The sequence below is a fragment of the Ascaphus truei genome, chromosome 7, assembly GCF_040206685.1.
Source record: "Ascaphus truei isolate aAscTru1 chromosome 7, aAscTru1.hap1, whole genome shotgun sequence".
Lineage (NCBI taxonomy): Eukaryota > Metazoa > Chordata > Amphibia > Anura > Ascaphidae > Ascaphus > Ascaphus truei.
The window spans coordinates 78,934,431-78,951,460 of NC_134489.1; the positions used below are offsets into that span (position 1 = coordinate 78,934,431).

Genomic DNA, 17,030 nt, shown 5'->3' on the forward strand with positions numbered 1-17,030 from the left:
CCATCCTAGACCACCATTGGTTCCTTATGGGTCAGGGTTATGGACAAATGGTGAATGGCTGGCCTCACATGATAGAACAATTTTGTCTCCAGAGGGGTAGTCGAACCGTTTAGCTCTCTACAGAAGTTTGGAATACCAAACTCTGAGTTTTTCCACTACTTACAGACCCAACACAACATAAGCCCTAAAATTCCAGTTAAAAAATGTGTGTGACTGTGGAGCTGACAGTAGAGGAATCACTTTAACGGTTTATGGCCTTTTAGTACCAGAGTACCCATACACCAAAGAGGCATACATGACTCAATGGGAAAGAGAATTATGTAAAGAGCTAGATCAGGAGACCAAAACTGAACAGAATTTTTAATTATTTTATTTTGTATATATATTATCTTTATGCTCGTCCTACCAGGGAAAACTCATGTAGTTGAAACACCTGTTGAGTTGTCCTTGCTATATAGGGTTGCCAGGTGGCTTCACCATAAATATTGGACACAATGGTGAAAGGTGGGATATGCTCGAGGCACACTCTCCTCTCTCTCCACTCCATGCTGTTTCCTTCTCTACTTGGCTCCACCTCACTTGGCTCCTGATTGGCTGCATTGCCCAGCAGCAGCCTATCATGATGGAGGAAGCTGCCAAGCCCACTAGCAAGTCCTGCTCTCTCCCTGCTCGGGGAAATCCCCTAAACTGGTCAGGTTTTTTTTACTGGACAGTGTCCAGATACAGGACAATCCGGTTCAATACTAGACACCTGGCAACCAGGGTTGCCACCTTCTGTTGAAGTTTAACCTAGAGATTTTTTGCAATGACATTTTTTATATTTATTTATATATTTATTTCTCTTACCTTCAGCAGCAGCGGCATCGCCCCATGCAACGTCCAGTGAGCATGGCTCCGTGACATCAAATGGCTATGTGATGTCACGTGACATTGCTGCATCATGCGGTGTCAAGTTGCCATGACAACAGGACGCCTTATGGTGCCAAGTGACACACCGTTGTCACAGCAACGCGACACCACGTGGGGCCGTTACATCAGGTAGCGTCCCGTTGTCTTGGCAACGTGGCGTCATTTGACGTTGTGGAGCCATGTTGACGTGATTTGCAGAGGGAGATGCCAATGCCGCCTCCTGGAGATTTTTCGTGTAAGGCTGCAGCCAGGCAGGGATGGGCGCGCTGACGCTTGTGCGCTGCTCGGCGATTCATGGCTGGCTAGGCGTGCGCTCGCCTGGGGGCGCGGCCACGACATCACGGAGCTTGTTCACCCTCATTGGGCGAACCGCTCACGTGACGCTCCTGCGAGCGGCAAATTCAAATTTGCTTGCTCTGAGCGCCGAGTGGGCGGAGGTGCTTGCTCACGCTGGACACACACATTGCCGCAATGTGTTTCATCGCGGCCAGCGTGAGCGCGCCTGCCCACTCAGCACCGCCCTGCACGAGGCCTAAACCCGGATTCCGGAGATACATGCCTGAAATCTGTAGTCTCCGTGGCAACACTTCTTGCTAAACTGAATTTAGGCCTTTTATTTTGGCCCATAAACTATAGGGATGTGCAACAACTGCAATTTCACGTTTTCATTTGAATAATTGCCATCGTGCATTTATTTAGTATGCTTTATTTTTCTGTTTTCATTTTTATCTTCAGCGTCAAACCCGGCCGAGAGACAGCGCGCGCCATGACGTCGAATTCAAAAGCAACGCCGCAGTGACGGGGATGCGTACGGCCCAACGTCAGATTAAAAAAATTGACACGGGGCACGCCCTCGTACGTCCGATTAACAGCGGGCGCTAGGAGAGAGAGAGAGAGCGCGCGTGCACGCACTGATTGACGTCAGATTGGAAAACAGCGCTCGGTGTGTGTCTGTGCGTGCGCGGGTTGACGTCGATGCCCGGGGTATCGGCTACAGATTACAGCAGTACCGGGAGCGCGCTGGAGCGGCTGGAGTCGACGCCGGGGAAGCGCCCCCTTGTCCGGCGGGATGTGTATCTCAGTAACATGATGAGGGATGGACACTCGGGTAGTGCGGTGCATGTAGCATTCAACTTGAGCCGCCGCTTGTAGTTGCAGTGTCCAGGTGGGGCAGAGTAGTATCCAATGTCTGCTGCTGCTGCTGCTGCTTCTTCCTGTGCCCAGGTGGGGATAGTCTGAAATAAAAAATATATATATTTATACTGTATATCTCTGGTTAAGGTTCTGTAAAAATAATACACAAAGACAAGCCCAACAAAGAAAAATGTGGGTTCAGAAAAAGCAGCTGTGTTCCACATATAACCCACATGCAATAGATAATATATTACCACGTAGTTATTTGAGCTAATACAATTTGGGGCATGTGTACAGTATATGGCATGTCCTGTGAATAAGGCTGAGTCCCCGCTGGCGCCGGGTGTCCTGTCATTTATGCGCGGGGGGGCATTAAGTGCGCTGTAAAGTTAGATTTTTTTTTGTTTACATGAGCGCCGGTGAGCGTGTGCACGAGCGCACACCGCGTGACTGGGGACTTGCATATATCTATATATGTAAGTAACCGCGGCAAGCACCGCCCGCTCAGTGATAACGGGGATGAACCCTTTGTTGTATAAGGCCTCGGCCAGGCTCCCCGCTGGCGCGCTGAGGCTCAGGGAAAGCGGGTGCTTTCCCTGGCCTTGCGGTTGCTTGCCCTGCGCGCCGTCAGGGGGCGGGCCAGTGACGTCACTGAGCTGGTTCGCCCTCAATGGGCGAATCGCTCACGTGACCGGCCCTGCGCTCCGGCAAGAGCGTGAATTGAAAAATCTGCTAAGACCTATGCTTCCGCGCGCTTGCGGAAGCGTAGGCGAGCCCCTACTAAAGCCGCTCTAATCGCAGCTGTAGAGGCTCAATGCCAAGCATGAGCGAGCGTCGGCATGCTTCAGCGAGCAAGCGCTTACCATGGACGAGGCCTAAGGCCCGGGCCATAGAAGGGTGAGGAGATCCGAGACGACGCTGAGGCTCGCCTGATGAAATCTGGGCGATTTCATGCCCATACAGGCGAGCCAGCGGGCGCGATCGGAGCCGGGGGGAGGTGGTTGGAGGCGGGGCAGTGACGTCGCTGGGCCAATCGCCCGCGACGCACTGACGTCACGCGCCGTGACGTTGACACTGCTGTGCTGTGATTGGAGGTTTTCAGCCGACAGCGCGCTGAAAAACAGCTTGGCGCTCGGCTGAAAACTCCAACTCGTCAGCACGCCTGCGGACGCTCGCATGAGCCCCCTCTCAAGGCATCCTCATTGAGGATGCAGGGGCTCAGCGCTGAGCGTCCCGCACGCCTCAGCACGGCCTGTCCTTCTATGGACTCGGCCTTAGGCTGCTGCTGAGCTCGCTCATGCTTGGAGAGCGGTGATGTCACCAGCTCTCCAAGCATGAGCGATTCGCTGTCCTGCAACATTTTTAGAGCAGGAGCGGGGGGTTGTGGCTATTACGGGAGGGGTCGTGTCATTGGCTGTATAGGCGCTCTCCCCCGCCCCCATTGCACGCTCTCCCCCCCGCCCCCATTGCGCGCTCTCCCCCCCCGCCCCCATTGCTTGCTCTCTCTCTTCTCCCCCCTCTCTCTCTTCTCCCCCCTCTCTCTTCTCCCCCCCCTCTCTCTCCCTCCCCTCTCTCTCCCTCCCCTCTCTCTCCCTCCCTCCCCTCTCTCTCTCTCCCCCCCTCTCCTCCCCCCCTCTCTCTCCCCCCCCTCTCTCTCCCTCCCCCCTCTCTTCCCCCCCTCTCTCTCTCTTCCCCCCCCTCTCTCTTCCCCCCCTCTCTCTTCCCCCCCTCTCTCTCTCTTCCCCCCCTCTCTCTCTCTTCCCCCCCTCTCTCTCTTCCCCTCTCTCTCTCTTCCCCCCTCTCTCTCTTTCCCCCCCTCTCTCTCTCTTCCTCCCCCCTCTCTCTCTTCCCCCCCCTCTCTCTCTCTTCCCCCCCTCTCTCTCTTCCCCCCCCCTCTCTCTCCCCCCCCTCTCTCTCCCCCCCTCTCTCCTCCCCCCTCTCTCTTCTCCCCCTTCTCCCCCCTCTCTCTCACCCTTCTCCCCCCTCTCTCTCACCCATTCTCCCCCTCTCTCTCCACCACACCACTCCATTGCCCCCCCACCACCACTCATTCCACCACCACTCCATTTGCCCCCCACCACAGCAGCAGTCCGTTTGCCCCCCCACCCCAGCAGGCCCCCCCCAGCTAGTCCGTTTTCCCCACCCCCCACCGTTCCCCCCAGCAGCAGTAGTAGTCCGGTACCCCCCCCCCCCCCACCCCAGCAGCAGTTGTCCGCGAGCGCAGCGGGAGAGGGGATGTCATGATCAACATTGCAGAAGGTAAGCGCGCCAAGCGCATAGCAAGCTCAGCGCCAGCGGGGACTCGGCCTAAGGCTACGCTTATAGTGCCGGCGACGTCACGCGGTCGCTGGAAAAATCAAATTGAGATGACTTCCAACGATCGCGACCAAGTCGTTGCTCCTTCGCGTCGCGCTTACTATAAGCACACGCGGCAATGCAGTTGTTTTGACGCGACGTCGCTGTCGCCGGCACTATAAGCGCTGCCTTACTCAATATTGTCTTTTTTTTCTCCATTAAATGCCATGCTAATGAACATTTTGCATTTACAAGGGAATTCCACACATTATTTATTCCGGATGTTTCCTCTTTTTTTAGGCGCTAATTAATTACTACTGCCAGGAAAGATACTTTCATCATGTTCAAATCGCTGCTAATGAGGGTCTCAAGGAGTATGGTAACGATCCAGTCTTGCTCTTTTTTCGGGCCTTTGGGATGCTAATGGAAGGTAATTGCTTTTAGGGATGTTTCCCCACCAGATGTAACTGTATGGTTATAACCCCCCTCCCCTCCCCCCCCTCACTTTACCAGTATTTCTTTTTATTTTATTTTTCAATTAGATCAAGTTCAGGAGTCCATCCGTGAATTGGAACTAATTAAAGACAAACCAGAAGTTTCATTATGCTCTATCATGGCATTAATTTATGCTCACAAGAAAAGTTCTCATCCAGGTAAGTGGGGACGCGATTAAATAGGACTGATCATGTAAATCTAAAATAAATGATTAGTAATTTGTCAAGTTCTTGCCATTTTCATGAAGTGAATTTTATATAATAATATATATATATATATATATATATATATATATATATATATATATAGGAACAGTTTTAAAGACAGCGCACTTTTTCCAACACACCCAAATTGCTGCCGTGCTGGTGACGTGTAGCAAGATGTTGCACCAAATACCAATATTGATTGTTGGATGTTACCTGAAACAACCAGTGCTAGCCTATATAGGAAAAAATTGTTACAAAAAAATATATTGATTATAATAAAACGTTAAGAAACTATACAGAAAGTAAAAATGTGCAAAAAATGTTAAAAAGATGTTGCAATAAACTACTAAACAGTACATACAAATTATAAAGTAAAAATCCAAAAATGAACTATATAAAGAAATACTTAAGTCCAAATGAAGTCCATGAATGAATAAAACAAAGGTCCAGGCTGCTTCTTCTTGGGCTCACCAAGTTCCCATAGTACCTATTAGAAAAAGAAAAGAGAAAAAGCGCCCGATCCTTGTGTAAAATCAGATGAACATTTTAATAAATCACGGACAAGACAAATGCACACTTACAATTTGTCTGATAAAAACAGGCATTTTATGGGACCTGCCCATGCACCAAATGAAGACTCCACGGTCACCTCCGCTCAGCGATATCCAGGATGGTTCTGTATCTCGTGTCTGTGAACGCCGTTCGCTCCAGGATAGATAAAGTCCACTTGTATGGAGCTTGTTAGCAGCGAGCGTCCGCCATTGCTCGCACGCATGTGATACCGGAACCAGGAAGGACTTTACTTGCGTCTTCACGATCTCTCTCTGGTGCCAAGGCAGGTCAGCCACCGTAGTTCCAATGGTAACTGTCCCTACGCGTTTCTTCCGCCTTTGCGGATTTCATCAGGGGGAAATGTAAGTGTGCATTTGTCTTGTCCGTGATTTATTAAAATGTTCATCTGATTTTACACAAGGATCGGGCGCTTTTTCTCTTTTCTTTTTCATATATATATATATATATACATACATATATATATATATATATATATATATATATATATATATATATATATATATATATATATGAACAACAAGAAAAGAAAGCGCCCGATCCTAGTGCAGCATGAAAAAATACAATTTAATAAAAATGAATAAAACCAACAAATACGAACTCACAAACACAGGATAAATAAAAGCATATAATGAGTATACTCATTCGCCAACCGCCCACGATGTGCCTTGGATGGCGCGCCCTCTCTCTGTCTGGGTTTTCTCAGCTCTTCCGAACCGACATCCAGCAGGGGATATAGGAAACAGCTCACCACAATGTGACCCGGAAGTCCTCCACAATGTTAGTGTATTCCGGATGTGAGGTCTGCAGTCCGTGACCCCGCGATGCAGGGGCTGATCAGAGAAGTCTCTCTGCACTCCCAAAGGCAGTCCGTAATGAGGTGGGCAGTGAGAATGGAGTAGAATTGTATATCACAGTGATGAAATCACTTTATGTGAAGAAACGCGTAGGGAAGAGCGTTTTTCAGCTGCTGTCACACTGTGATATACAATTCTACTCCATTCTCACTGCCCACCTCATTACGGACTGCCTTTGGGAGTGCAGAGAGACTTCTCTGATCAGCCCCTGCATCGCGGGGTCACGGACTACAGACCTCACATCCGGAATACACTAACATTGTGGAGGACTTCCGGGTCACATTGTGGTGAGCTGTTTCCTATATCCCCTGCTGGATGTCGGTTCGGAAGAGCTGAGAAAACCCAGACAGAGAGAGGGCGCGCCATCCAAGGCACATCGTGGGCGGTTGGCGAATGAGTATACTCATTATATGCTTTTATTTATCCTGTGTTTGTGAGTTCGCATTTGTTGGTTTTATTCATTTTTATTAAATTGTATTTTTTCATGCTGCACTAGGATCGGGCGCTTTCTTTTCTTGTTGTTCACAGATTTCTGGGAGTTCGTTGGTCCTTGATGAGAGCAGCCAGATCCTAGCATGGACTCTTGGTTTGGTTGATATATTTTTATATTTTTCATATTTTTTCATTTTTATTTTCATTTTTGACACAGTGTCATTCTTTCTGTATTTTTCCATTCATCATTTATTTAGTATCATCCAGGAGGGATTCATTAGTGCAGTAGTCATAACTACCAACACATGCCATTTTAATATATTTGTATTGTTCACTGGCATATATTTGTGTTCACAGCAGCTTTTTAAACATTGGCACTCAGCATTTTATTATAACATATTGCATGTATTTTTATTAGTGTGAGTCAATCATCCATATTATTGTTGCATTCACCTTTGCCATTCACCTTTGCTATATCCACTTAATACAATCAATTGGTAATCAGTCTGAGTTTACACCTGAGGAGCGCAGTCTATTCTTTGTTTGTTTTATATATATATATATATATATATATATATATATATATAAACCATAATACTGAGTTAAGTTATGGTGAGTAAAAAAAGTGGCAAAAACCCTCCACAGGAAAGCAAATATGCAAATATAGCTGTATGCTCATCTGCATGTCTTAGGCAGGTCTGCAACCCCACCTTTCCCCATTATCACCCAGCATACAGCACTTCCACTGCAGCAAGGGATTCTGGGAAATGTGCTCAAAGCTGTGACCATGCAGCAAGCTTAAGCCTATAGGGAACCATGTTAAAAATGGTTATTGAGGCAAAAAGTGACACTGTGTGCTCATTTGCATGTCATTTCCCAGAATCCCTTGCTGCAGTGGAAGTGCTGTATGCTGGGTGATAATGGGGAAAGGTGGGGTTGCAGACCTGCCTAAGACATGCAGATGAGCATACAGCTATATTTGCATATATATATATATATATACACACACACACACACACACACACACACACACACACACACACACACACACAGTGTTCGACAAACCTATACATTTGCACGCCCCGGGTGAGTGGATTTAACATCGCGGCGAGCTCCTATTGGCCCAAGCAGCACACGTGTGGTACTAGGTGGCGAGTAGATTTTTTTCCAGTACAAAAGTGATGTACACTTGAAATTCTTCCTGGTTGAATGGCAGAAATCTATTGACTTTACTAGTTGCAAATAATATTTGGTTGAATGGCAGAAATCTATTGACTTTACTAGTTGCAAATAATATTTGTATTAACTGTATATTAGTGCAACATACTAAGTTATCTATCATTTATCCCATGAATGGAAATATGTTTTAAGGGATGCTAAAATACCTATGCACAGATGTGAAAGAGACGTATTTAAGTATGATAAATGGATGTGTGTTTATCATATCTAATGTTTGATCAACATGAGTGATCTACAGGTATTGCATACAGTATGTGCTTAAAACATCACATGAGAAATGTCATGCAAATAAAATAACATTTGCTCATAAGTTAGCTACTGTAGTAGCATATCACAACCTTTTAGGTCTCAAGATGTAATCCAAAATGAACTGCTAACATATATGTAAATTTTATAGACCGAGAAGCTATTCAAGAGTTGGAAATCAAAATGAAGGAACATCGGAAGACAGCAGGACAAAGTGCCTTATATTTTACTGGCTTGTTTTTATGGCATGTGGGACGTCACGATAAAGCCAGAGAATATGTTGACAGGATGATCAAAATTTCAAATGGCAGTAAAGAAGTAAGTTGTTATAATTTGGGGAAATTGGAGGGGATTGCATGTGAGCTCTTATAGATACAGTATAAAATAACGTATTAACTACCTCTAAAAATAATAATAATTTATTGGATGGCCCGGCTTTTAGAACAAAGAACTGGGATCAGAGGGTGCAGAGAGGAGAGGAAATATAGTGTAGTAGGCTTTAAAGCTGCAGACCAAGCAATATCCTTTATATATATTTTTTTTTAAATCAGTTCTGTACTATGAGAAAATACTTAAAAAATTTTTTTTTTAAATTAAATGACATTTTTAATGTACAGGCAGTCCTCGGTTATCCGAGACACTGCGTTACTCAAAATGGCGTTGTAAAGCGAAACATGTTTTCCCATAGGAACACTGTTTAAATGAAAGGTTCCGTTCCTGAAGGCATTTTTAACACTAAAATACACCAAATATTTTATGCAGGCAATAAGATATGCAGCACACACATAAATTATATAGTGTATATACTGTATTATATATATAATATAACATAATAAATAATATATTATATAGTATTATATATATATATATATATATACGCTCTTACGACACTTTGCAACGTAGTTTATGTGAATGTGTATATATATACACACATACACAACGTTGCAAAGCATCGTAAGAGCGTTGGATAAGCCATTTTGGCGTTGTAAAAATGAATATAGGTATGCATTGCATAGCGTTGGATAAGCCATTCGTTGTAAAGCGAAGCGTTGTAAAACGAGGACTGCCTGTAACAAGCATTTTGTTTCTTTAGCAACCATTTACAAAGTCACATCCTCTTCTGAAACAGGCTCTGGCACACCCCTTTTTTGAGTCCTGCCCTCTCTCTAGCAGTGCACCAATTGTATGTATTGACGGCCTGGTCACATGATCTTCCCCACAGAACTTTGCATCTTTGGTCATCTTCTGCTGCACTAACAGCCATTTAGTGAACCCCCAAGCCGAATCTTCGCCGACGATCACAGGAGAACGGAGCGATCGGCTATTTAGCTAATTACTTATCATTGTGTTGATTGTATTGATTGCACATATTAAAGGGGAAGGAAGAAAGAAAAAAAAAGTTAGCTTGGCCTGATTAATCTAATTTCAGAAAATCAAATGCGCACTTATGCAAAAGAAAAAGTTCACCTGATGCCTGGCAATTGGTTGTCCCGTGTGTCCCCGAGATGGAGAGGTGACAGGTAAGATGCCAAGATAAGTGTTAGTTGCTTTTGTGAGCACTTTATAGCGGAGCGAAGGAGCACAGCTATGAAGTGCGCAGGAAAGAAACTACTGTAGTGCTATACCAGCGTCCTGTCTCCTCTCCCCACGGAAGCCAATCCCCAGCCATCAGATTTGCTGCTACTTTACATTTTAAACACAGAGAAACAGAACCCCAATGGAGAGCACTCAGTCACTAGAGATCACAGGTACAATGTGTGGAGAAACGTAGTGTAAGTGTGTGATGGGTGAGGAGTGTATGATTTAAAACACTTTATTAGGAGTAATAACTCAAATAAAATAGAGCGCTATAGGATCAAAATATATAAGACTCTAATGAAGCCAAATTGACAGCAAAATATTAAAATCCAGTCGGATACCACAATAGATCTTACCAATATACTAGCCTCGCAAGAGGTGTATAGAACCAGTGCAGTACTGTATGGTAATGACAGCTATAAGTATCCTTCCTCAACCTAAGGTCAGTGTGGAATGGCCACTGAGTGAATGAGGAGATCTGAACTGATGCTATCAGTGGCTCCCTCCCAGAGTAGGATAGCTGGCCTGTGATATAATGGGCTAATCAGTGTAATAAGACACTGAATACATTTATCAATGTGTCTATAGGTGTGCACATTTATGGTCTGGATTAAGGTACAGTCTTAGTATGACTGGTCCAAAATCTCGGTCTGACCAATGGCGGGTGCCTGTCCACAATAGTTTAGCACATATGTTGTTAGTGCTACAGCAAACACACACACTATAACAGGGATAGGTTAGTGGGTCTGCCAGCCAGTATAGCTTAGTGCAAAAGGTGTGTAGCTGAGATCAAAGTGCTAGCCTAGACACGGTTAGCCCTAAATCACATTGTACCAGTAGGTACAAGAAGGTAGGAACAAAGCTGATATAACAGTGCACAAGTAGTGCCTGTTTAAACGTGGTGTCCTGAGATCCAGACAGTATAAAATGTATCCGACTGTTCAGTAGCCCTGGTAGTTGCGCTTAATAGCGGTGCACCCCCTAACAATTACAGGGTGCTTATGCAGTCAATGACTGAACCAGTGGGTACTGTTAAAATTCAAACCAATAAGGCACGTTAATGCGTTAACATAGCTGCAAACGGAAAGCTAGTAGAAGCGGTCGTGCTCCGATCACGAAAACTAGGTCCGCCCCTTTGATGTGATGACGTCATATGCCGACGTACGTTTCGCTGGGCGTGCTTTTTCAAGGCTGGCACGTTAGTGTGTAGGCATTGGGGTTTTCTGAATTTATATTAAAACTTTACACTGTAGTCCTTTTTCTTATTTTCTGTGCCATATTTTCAGTTTTTTGTTTTTTAGATCTTTTCAGTTGAAGGCGTTATTGGAGATTCTCCCACACTGGCATTTCTGGCAGCATAAAACTGCTTCTCTTGTATACTATTCTGAATGAGTTGTATTTTTCATATATATATACATTTTGACAATTTTTTTTTTTTGTATTTGACTTGTTCTAACTTCTATTTCTCGTGTTTACGTACGTTAATGGGGAGTACAAAAAGTAACATGGATCACAGCCAAAAAGAAACAGACCTGGAGGCAGGATCAAAAAGTCAAAAATAATAAAAATTTATTAGCACATAGTGCCCGTAAGGAAACTGGAGCAACACTCTGACGCGTTTCCCGCCGTAGATGGCGCTTTATCAAAGAGTGTTTGATGCAGGTAAGATGCAACCTTATATTGTTGTCTTGTGTATATATATATATATATATATATATATATATATATAGTGATTGACAGTATAACTTGCTATACAATTGACTATCTATTGATCAAAGATCAGCTACCCAGATGAAAAATAAAAAACAATAACATTTTATTACATCTCTAAATTGTGACTGTGCTATTATTTACAGTGTAAATTGTTTAAAAATCCCTTATGGAGTAAAGTAGATTGTAATGTGTTATCCAAATAATTGGAGACTTGTAATCACATTATTATGTGTGTCTATACAGTGAGTATACATACTTCGACATCCCTAGAACCACGGAATATGTCTTAATGTGGATTGTATGTATGTATGTATGTATATATATATATATATATATATATATATATATATATATATATGTATGTAGTAGTTAATTCATATACTTCCCATAATATAGTCCAGTCATATAACGGTATTTAATAAACCATGCTCTCTAATATATAGGTACTGAAATATATGGAGACTATCACCATCACATATATAAGTATCTCAATTGCTAGAAAACCTATGTGTTTAAAGTAGATGAATAGACCCCTATTGTGTACTCAATGATATATTAGATCATAGCATTTATTGAGTATATCCTAGATATAGTATCAATGTTCCAAAATTTACAGTGTATAGAGGCTTTAATGATAGCAGTGTGACTCTTTTTGTAACAGGCTCTATCTCTATACACAGTAGCCGTGTGAGATTCAAGTTGCAACAGACTTAGATAGCCCTATTGTATGTAGCAGCTGTGTGTCTCAGTAAGCCTCACAAGGATGCAGTGTCCACACGTGTTCCCCTGCTCTCCGGTCTCGGCGGACCCGACAATGGAGCAGGGATATTGATACTTAGTAGTCAAACAAATCAAATCAGGTCACAGGGGACCTGTAACAGTTTATAGTGTGTCTTGGAACATTCAGGTATACTCAGCTACAAGTCGTGTCTCGTGGGGTAGGGATGTTGCTCCAGTGACGTCAGACATGTGTGGACACTGCATCCTTGTGAGGCTTACCGAGACACATTGAATGATAGTTTAACAGCTACTGGGATATCAATCCCCAAGTTAGTGGATGGGCTGATGGTAGAGTGTATAATATAAAAAATACTTACACGGCCTTGTGTAAGTGTTATCTCATCAAGGTTTCTTTTCTTTATCTTCTTCCTGTCTCTTTCTTCAACTTGATCTCGTTACTCTTTCTTGAGTCTTGATGGTAGATTCTTCTGATAACCAGCTGCTTTCCTCAGGTGGAATGTCCCTCAAAAGGAATTGATAATAAAGAAAAGTATCAGGGTTGGTATAATACCTGAGGGGCCACAATGCGTAAGGTGATAACAGGGATATATTAAAAGGCAGAAAATTAATACTGCATGCACTCACACGGACTCGTGTGAGTGGACTCCTTGATGAGGGTATCTGTAATCCCACACCACCCATCTGGGGTGGTGTGGGATTACAGATACCCTCTTCAAGGAGTCCACTCACACGAGTCCGTGTGAGTGCATGCAGTATTAATTTTCTGCCTTTTAATATATCCCTGTTATCACCTTACGCATTGTGGCCCCTCAGGTATTATACCAACCCTGATACTTTTCTTTATTATCAATTCCTTTTGAGGGACATTCCACCTGAGGAAAGCAGCTGGTTATCAGAAGAATCTACCATCAAGACTCAAGAAAGAGTAACGAGATGAAGTTGAAGAAAGAGAAAGGAAGAAGATAAAGAAAAGAAACCTTGATAAGATATCGCTTACACAAGGCCGTGTAAGTATTTTTTATATTATACACTCTACCATCAGCCCATCCACTAACTTGGGGATTGATATCCTAGTAGCTGTTAAACTATCATTCAGTGTTTCTCCATCTGTGCTCCCCCTTTTTCTCTTTGTTTCTGTATTTCCTAAGGATCCTGGATAGATCCTTCATCGGGTTAGAGTCATAGACGGAGACCGAAAAACAGATGAGAAGCGTTTAGGACTCAAGGTTATGTTGTTTTATTAAGGAAGCAAGTTCTTCTTATTCACCACACTGTGGGGTAGCGCCCGTTTTTTTTCCCTTTTTACCGAGACACATAGCTGCTACATAGGGCTATCTAAGTCTGTTGTATATATGGACTATATTATGGGAAGTATATGAATTAACTACTACTACATTATATATATATATATATATATATATATATATTAGTCCACATTAAGACATATTCCGTGGGTCTAGGGATGTTGAAGTAGATATACTCACTGTATAGACACACATAATAATGTGATTACAAGTCTCCAAATATTTGGATAACACATTACAATCTCCATAAGGGATTTTTAAACAATTTACACTGTAAATAATAGCACAGTTACAATTTAGAGATGTAATAAAATGTTATTGTTTTTTATTTTTAATCTGGGTAGCTGGTCTTTGATCAATAGATAGTCAATTGTATAGCAAGTTATACTGCAAATCACAATATATATATATGTACACATGACAACATAGAGTGCATTCTAGTGGAGGATTCTTTCTTTGGATTTTCTTTGATCATATTTGGCATCAATATATATATCCTCATGCACCATGTGACTTACCTGGAAATAACAATATTAAATAAAAAAAGAATCATTATTAGGATGAGCGATTTATAGAGTTTGTTTTTGTGCAACCTTATATTGGTAAGAAACCCCAGCGGAAGCGCCACCCCTATGTCCCTCCAGGTGAACTGACCGACGACACCAACCACAGGGTATCATTGGACAGACCACATGAAAGGTGGCCGCCCCCTGCCGGAGCCCCTTAACCGCACAAAGTGTAACACAACACATTAAATAATCCTAAATGAGCAATTAAACAAATTTCCATTTTAAAAATAGTAAAAACAGAGAATGTTAGAGCATGAAAACAAAACGACTAAAGCTTCAAAGAAATATAGAAAATCCTAAACAGGAGATTGGTTGAAGCAAAAAATATATATCCACTGTTCTGAAATAGTTAGAATAATTACTAATCAGTTTGCATTTAGATATTGAATACAAATTCTATATAGCTAGCGATTAAATCTTACATCAGAATAATAACATGAGTGTTCAGCCAATCCACATTGTGGAAATTTATCAGAAATTATATCTTGATGTTAAAAATTATAACCATATAGAGGCAAGCTCCAAATAATTTATTTATTTATAAAATACTAGCTGAGAGACCCGGCGTTGCCCGGGATGTAAATGCGTAATAGGTAGTATTATTTATAAATCGTGGAACAATAGATGAGTGTTTGTTGTAAAGGTTGGATAATAATATTGAAAAGAAAGATGGAATAAAATGTAATACGATGTTGTTTAAAAATGGTTTATTGTAAACACACCACAGTACAATGTATATTTTGGTGACATAACAGATGTAAAAATGTGAGGCGTGTGTCCTGCTAGGGTGTGAGGCGGCGGGTGGCACATGGGTTGTGAGTGCTGTCTGTGAGTGGGGGTCCTGCTAGCGTGTGAGGCGGCAGGTGGCGCGTGGGTTGTGAGTGCTGTCTGTGAGTCGGGGGCCTGCTAGGGTGTGAGGCGGTGGGTCAGTGATGTCGGTGCGTAGGGGCGGGAGGCAGCAGGTGTGTGAGGCGGCAGGTATGTGTCGAGTGTGGCGGGTGTCTGTTGAGTGCATGCAGCGGCTGTGAGGCGGTGGGTGAAAGGCAGAGGCGGGTGAAAGGCAGAGGCGGGTGAAAGGCAAAGGCGGGTGGGCGGGGAGGCAGGAAGGCGGGCAGGAAGGCGAAGGGTGGCGGGAAGGGGGAGGGTGGTGGGAAGGAAAGGGGAGGAGGGGGGAGGGAAAGGGGAGGAGGGGGGAGGGAAAGGGGAGTGGGTGGGGGGAGGGAAAGGGGAGTGGGTGGGGGGAGGGAAAGGGGAGTGGGGGGGGAGAAGGGGAGTGGGGGGGGAGAAGGGGAGTGGGGGGGGGAGAAGGGGAGTGGGGGGGGAGAAGGGGAGTGGGGGGGGGAGAAGGGGAGTGGGGGGGGGAGAAGGGGAGTGGGGGGGGGAGAAGGGGAGTGTGGGACGGGGTGGAGAGCAGTGGGCATATGTATTGTCATAATTAATGTATGTGCATGTCCCCCCCCCCCCCTCCGTGCGTCCGTCCCCCTGCTGGTTCGGCTGGTGCCCCCCCCCCCCCCCCCCCCCCCGTTCTCCGTGACTCCCCCCCCCTCCCCGTGACTCTTGGCTCGCCCCCCCCCCCCCCCCCGTTGCCCGTGACTCGCGCTCCCCCCCCCCCCGCTTGGTCCCCCGATGTGCCGTCCGGCTGAGTGAGGCGCGTGCAGGCGGCAGGTAGCGCCCTGTGTGGGCCTGAGGCGCGAGGCTGCGCGGGTGGGCTTGAGGCGCGGGTGGGCCTGAGGCGCGAGGCTGCGCGGGTGGGCCTGAGGCGCGAGGCTGCGCGGGTGGGCCTGAGGCGCGAGGCTGCGCGGGTGGGCCTGAGGCGCGAGGCTGCGCGGGTGGGCCTGAGGCGCGAGGCTGTTACTGGTGCCATAAGCTGAGGCGGGACGTGACTTACCTGAGCGGGAAGTAGCGCCGGGGAGGTAAGGGAGCGGCTAGGGTAGGAGGGCCGCGCTTCCCGTCCTGAGCCGGTGCAGGGCGGCGCACGTGATGGGGGGGGGGGGGTGGTGAGGGGCTCCGGAGCAGCATCGTGCGGTGGATGTTCGGGTGAGTGTGGGGGGGGGGGGGTGAGGGCTGTGCTCCGGAGGAGCATCATGCTGTGGATGTATGGGTGAGGGGGGTGGGGTGGTTTTGGGTGTGCTCCGGGGATGTTCGTGTGAGGGGGGGGGTGATGGAGCATCGTGCGTTGTATGTTTGGGTGAGGGGGGTTGGTGATGGGCTGCAGTAGCGGGAGAGCTGTGGCGTGCGTTCGTAGTGTGCATGAGGTTGGGGGGGTGGTGGTGGAGGGGGGTGCATGAGGTTGAGGGGGGTGGTGGTGGAGGGGGGTGTTTGTCAGAGGCAGTGTTGCGCTGCTTGTTCGTGCGGTGTGTGGAGGTGAATGCTGTGGTAGCAGGCGGTGAGGGTTTTGTGGGTTGAGAGGTCGCCCCAGAGCAGTGAGGATTGTCAGCGAGGGGTGGGACAGTGTGGCAGTGGTGTTGGCCGAAGGCCAATGAGAGTCAGTGAGGGGTGGGACAGTGTGGTGAGGAGTGGGACAGTGTTGAGGTGGAGTGACAGGCCAAAGGTGCAATGCGATTGGCCATAGGGACACAGGGCATGCAGACAAACATACAGACATTTCAGAAATATATAGTAGATTTTACCAGGAAGTAATACATTGAGAGTTACCTCTCGTTTTCAAGTATGTCCTGGGCACCGAGTAAAACAAATAATACATGGTTTCAAGTACATGTAAAATAATGGTATAGTTGCAAC

General features: G+C 45.6%; 1 protein-coding gene across 2 annotated transcripts in view; it reads left to right on the top strand.

Moving 5' to 3' along the window:
* Positions 1–1,821: 1,821 nt before the first annotated feature.
* TTC21B (tetratricopeptide repeat domain 21B) overlaps positions 1,822–17,030 on the top strand; it is a 79,410-nt gene continuing 64,201 nt past the window's right edge. For both annotated transcript variants that reach the window (XM_075609179.1, XM_075609178.1), the window contains exons 1-4: positions 1,822–2,133; positions 4,639–4,768; positions 4,881–4,991; positions 8,535–8,701. In XM_075609179.1, coding sequence (XP_075465294.1) covers positions 2,095–2,133; positions 4,639–4,768; positions 4,881–4,991; positions 8,535–8,701 — 447 coding nt within the window. In that variant the 5' untranslated portion in view covers positions 1,822–2,094. The remainder of the gene's footprint in view (positions 2,134–4,638; positions 4,769–4,880; positions 4,992–8,534; positions 8,702–17,030) is intronic.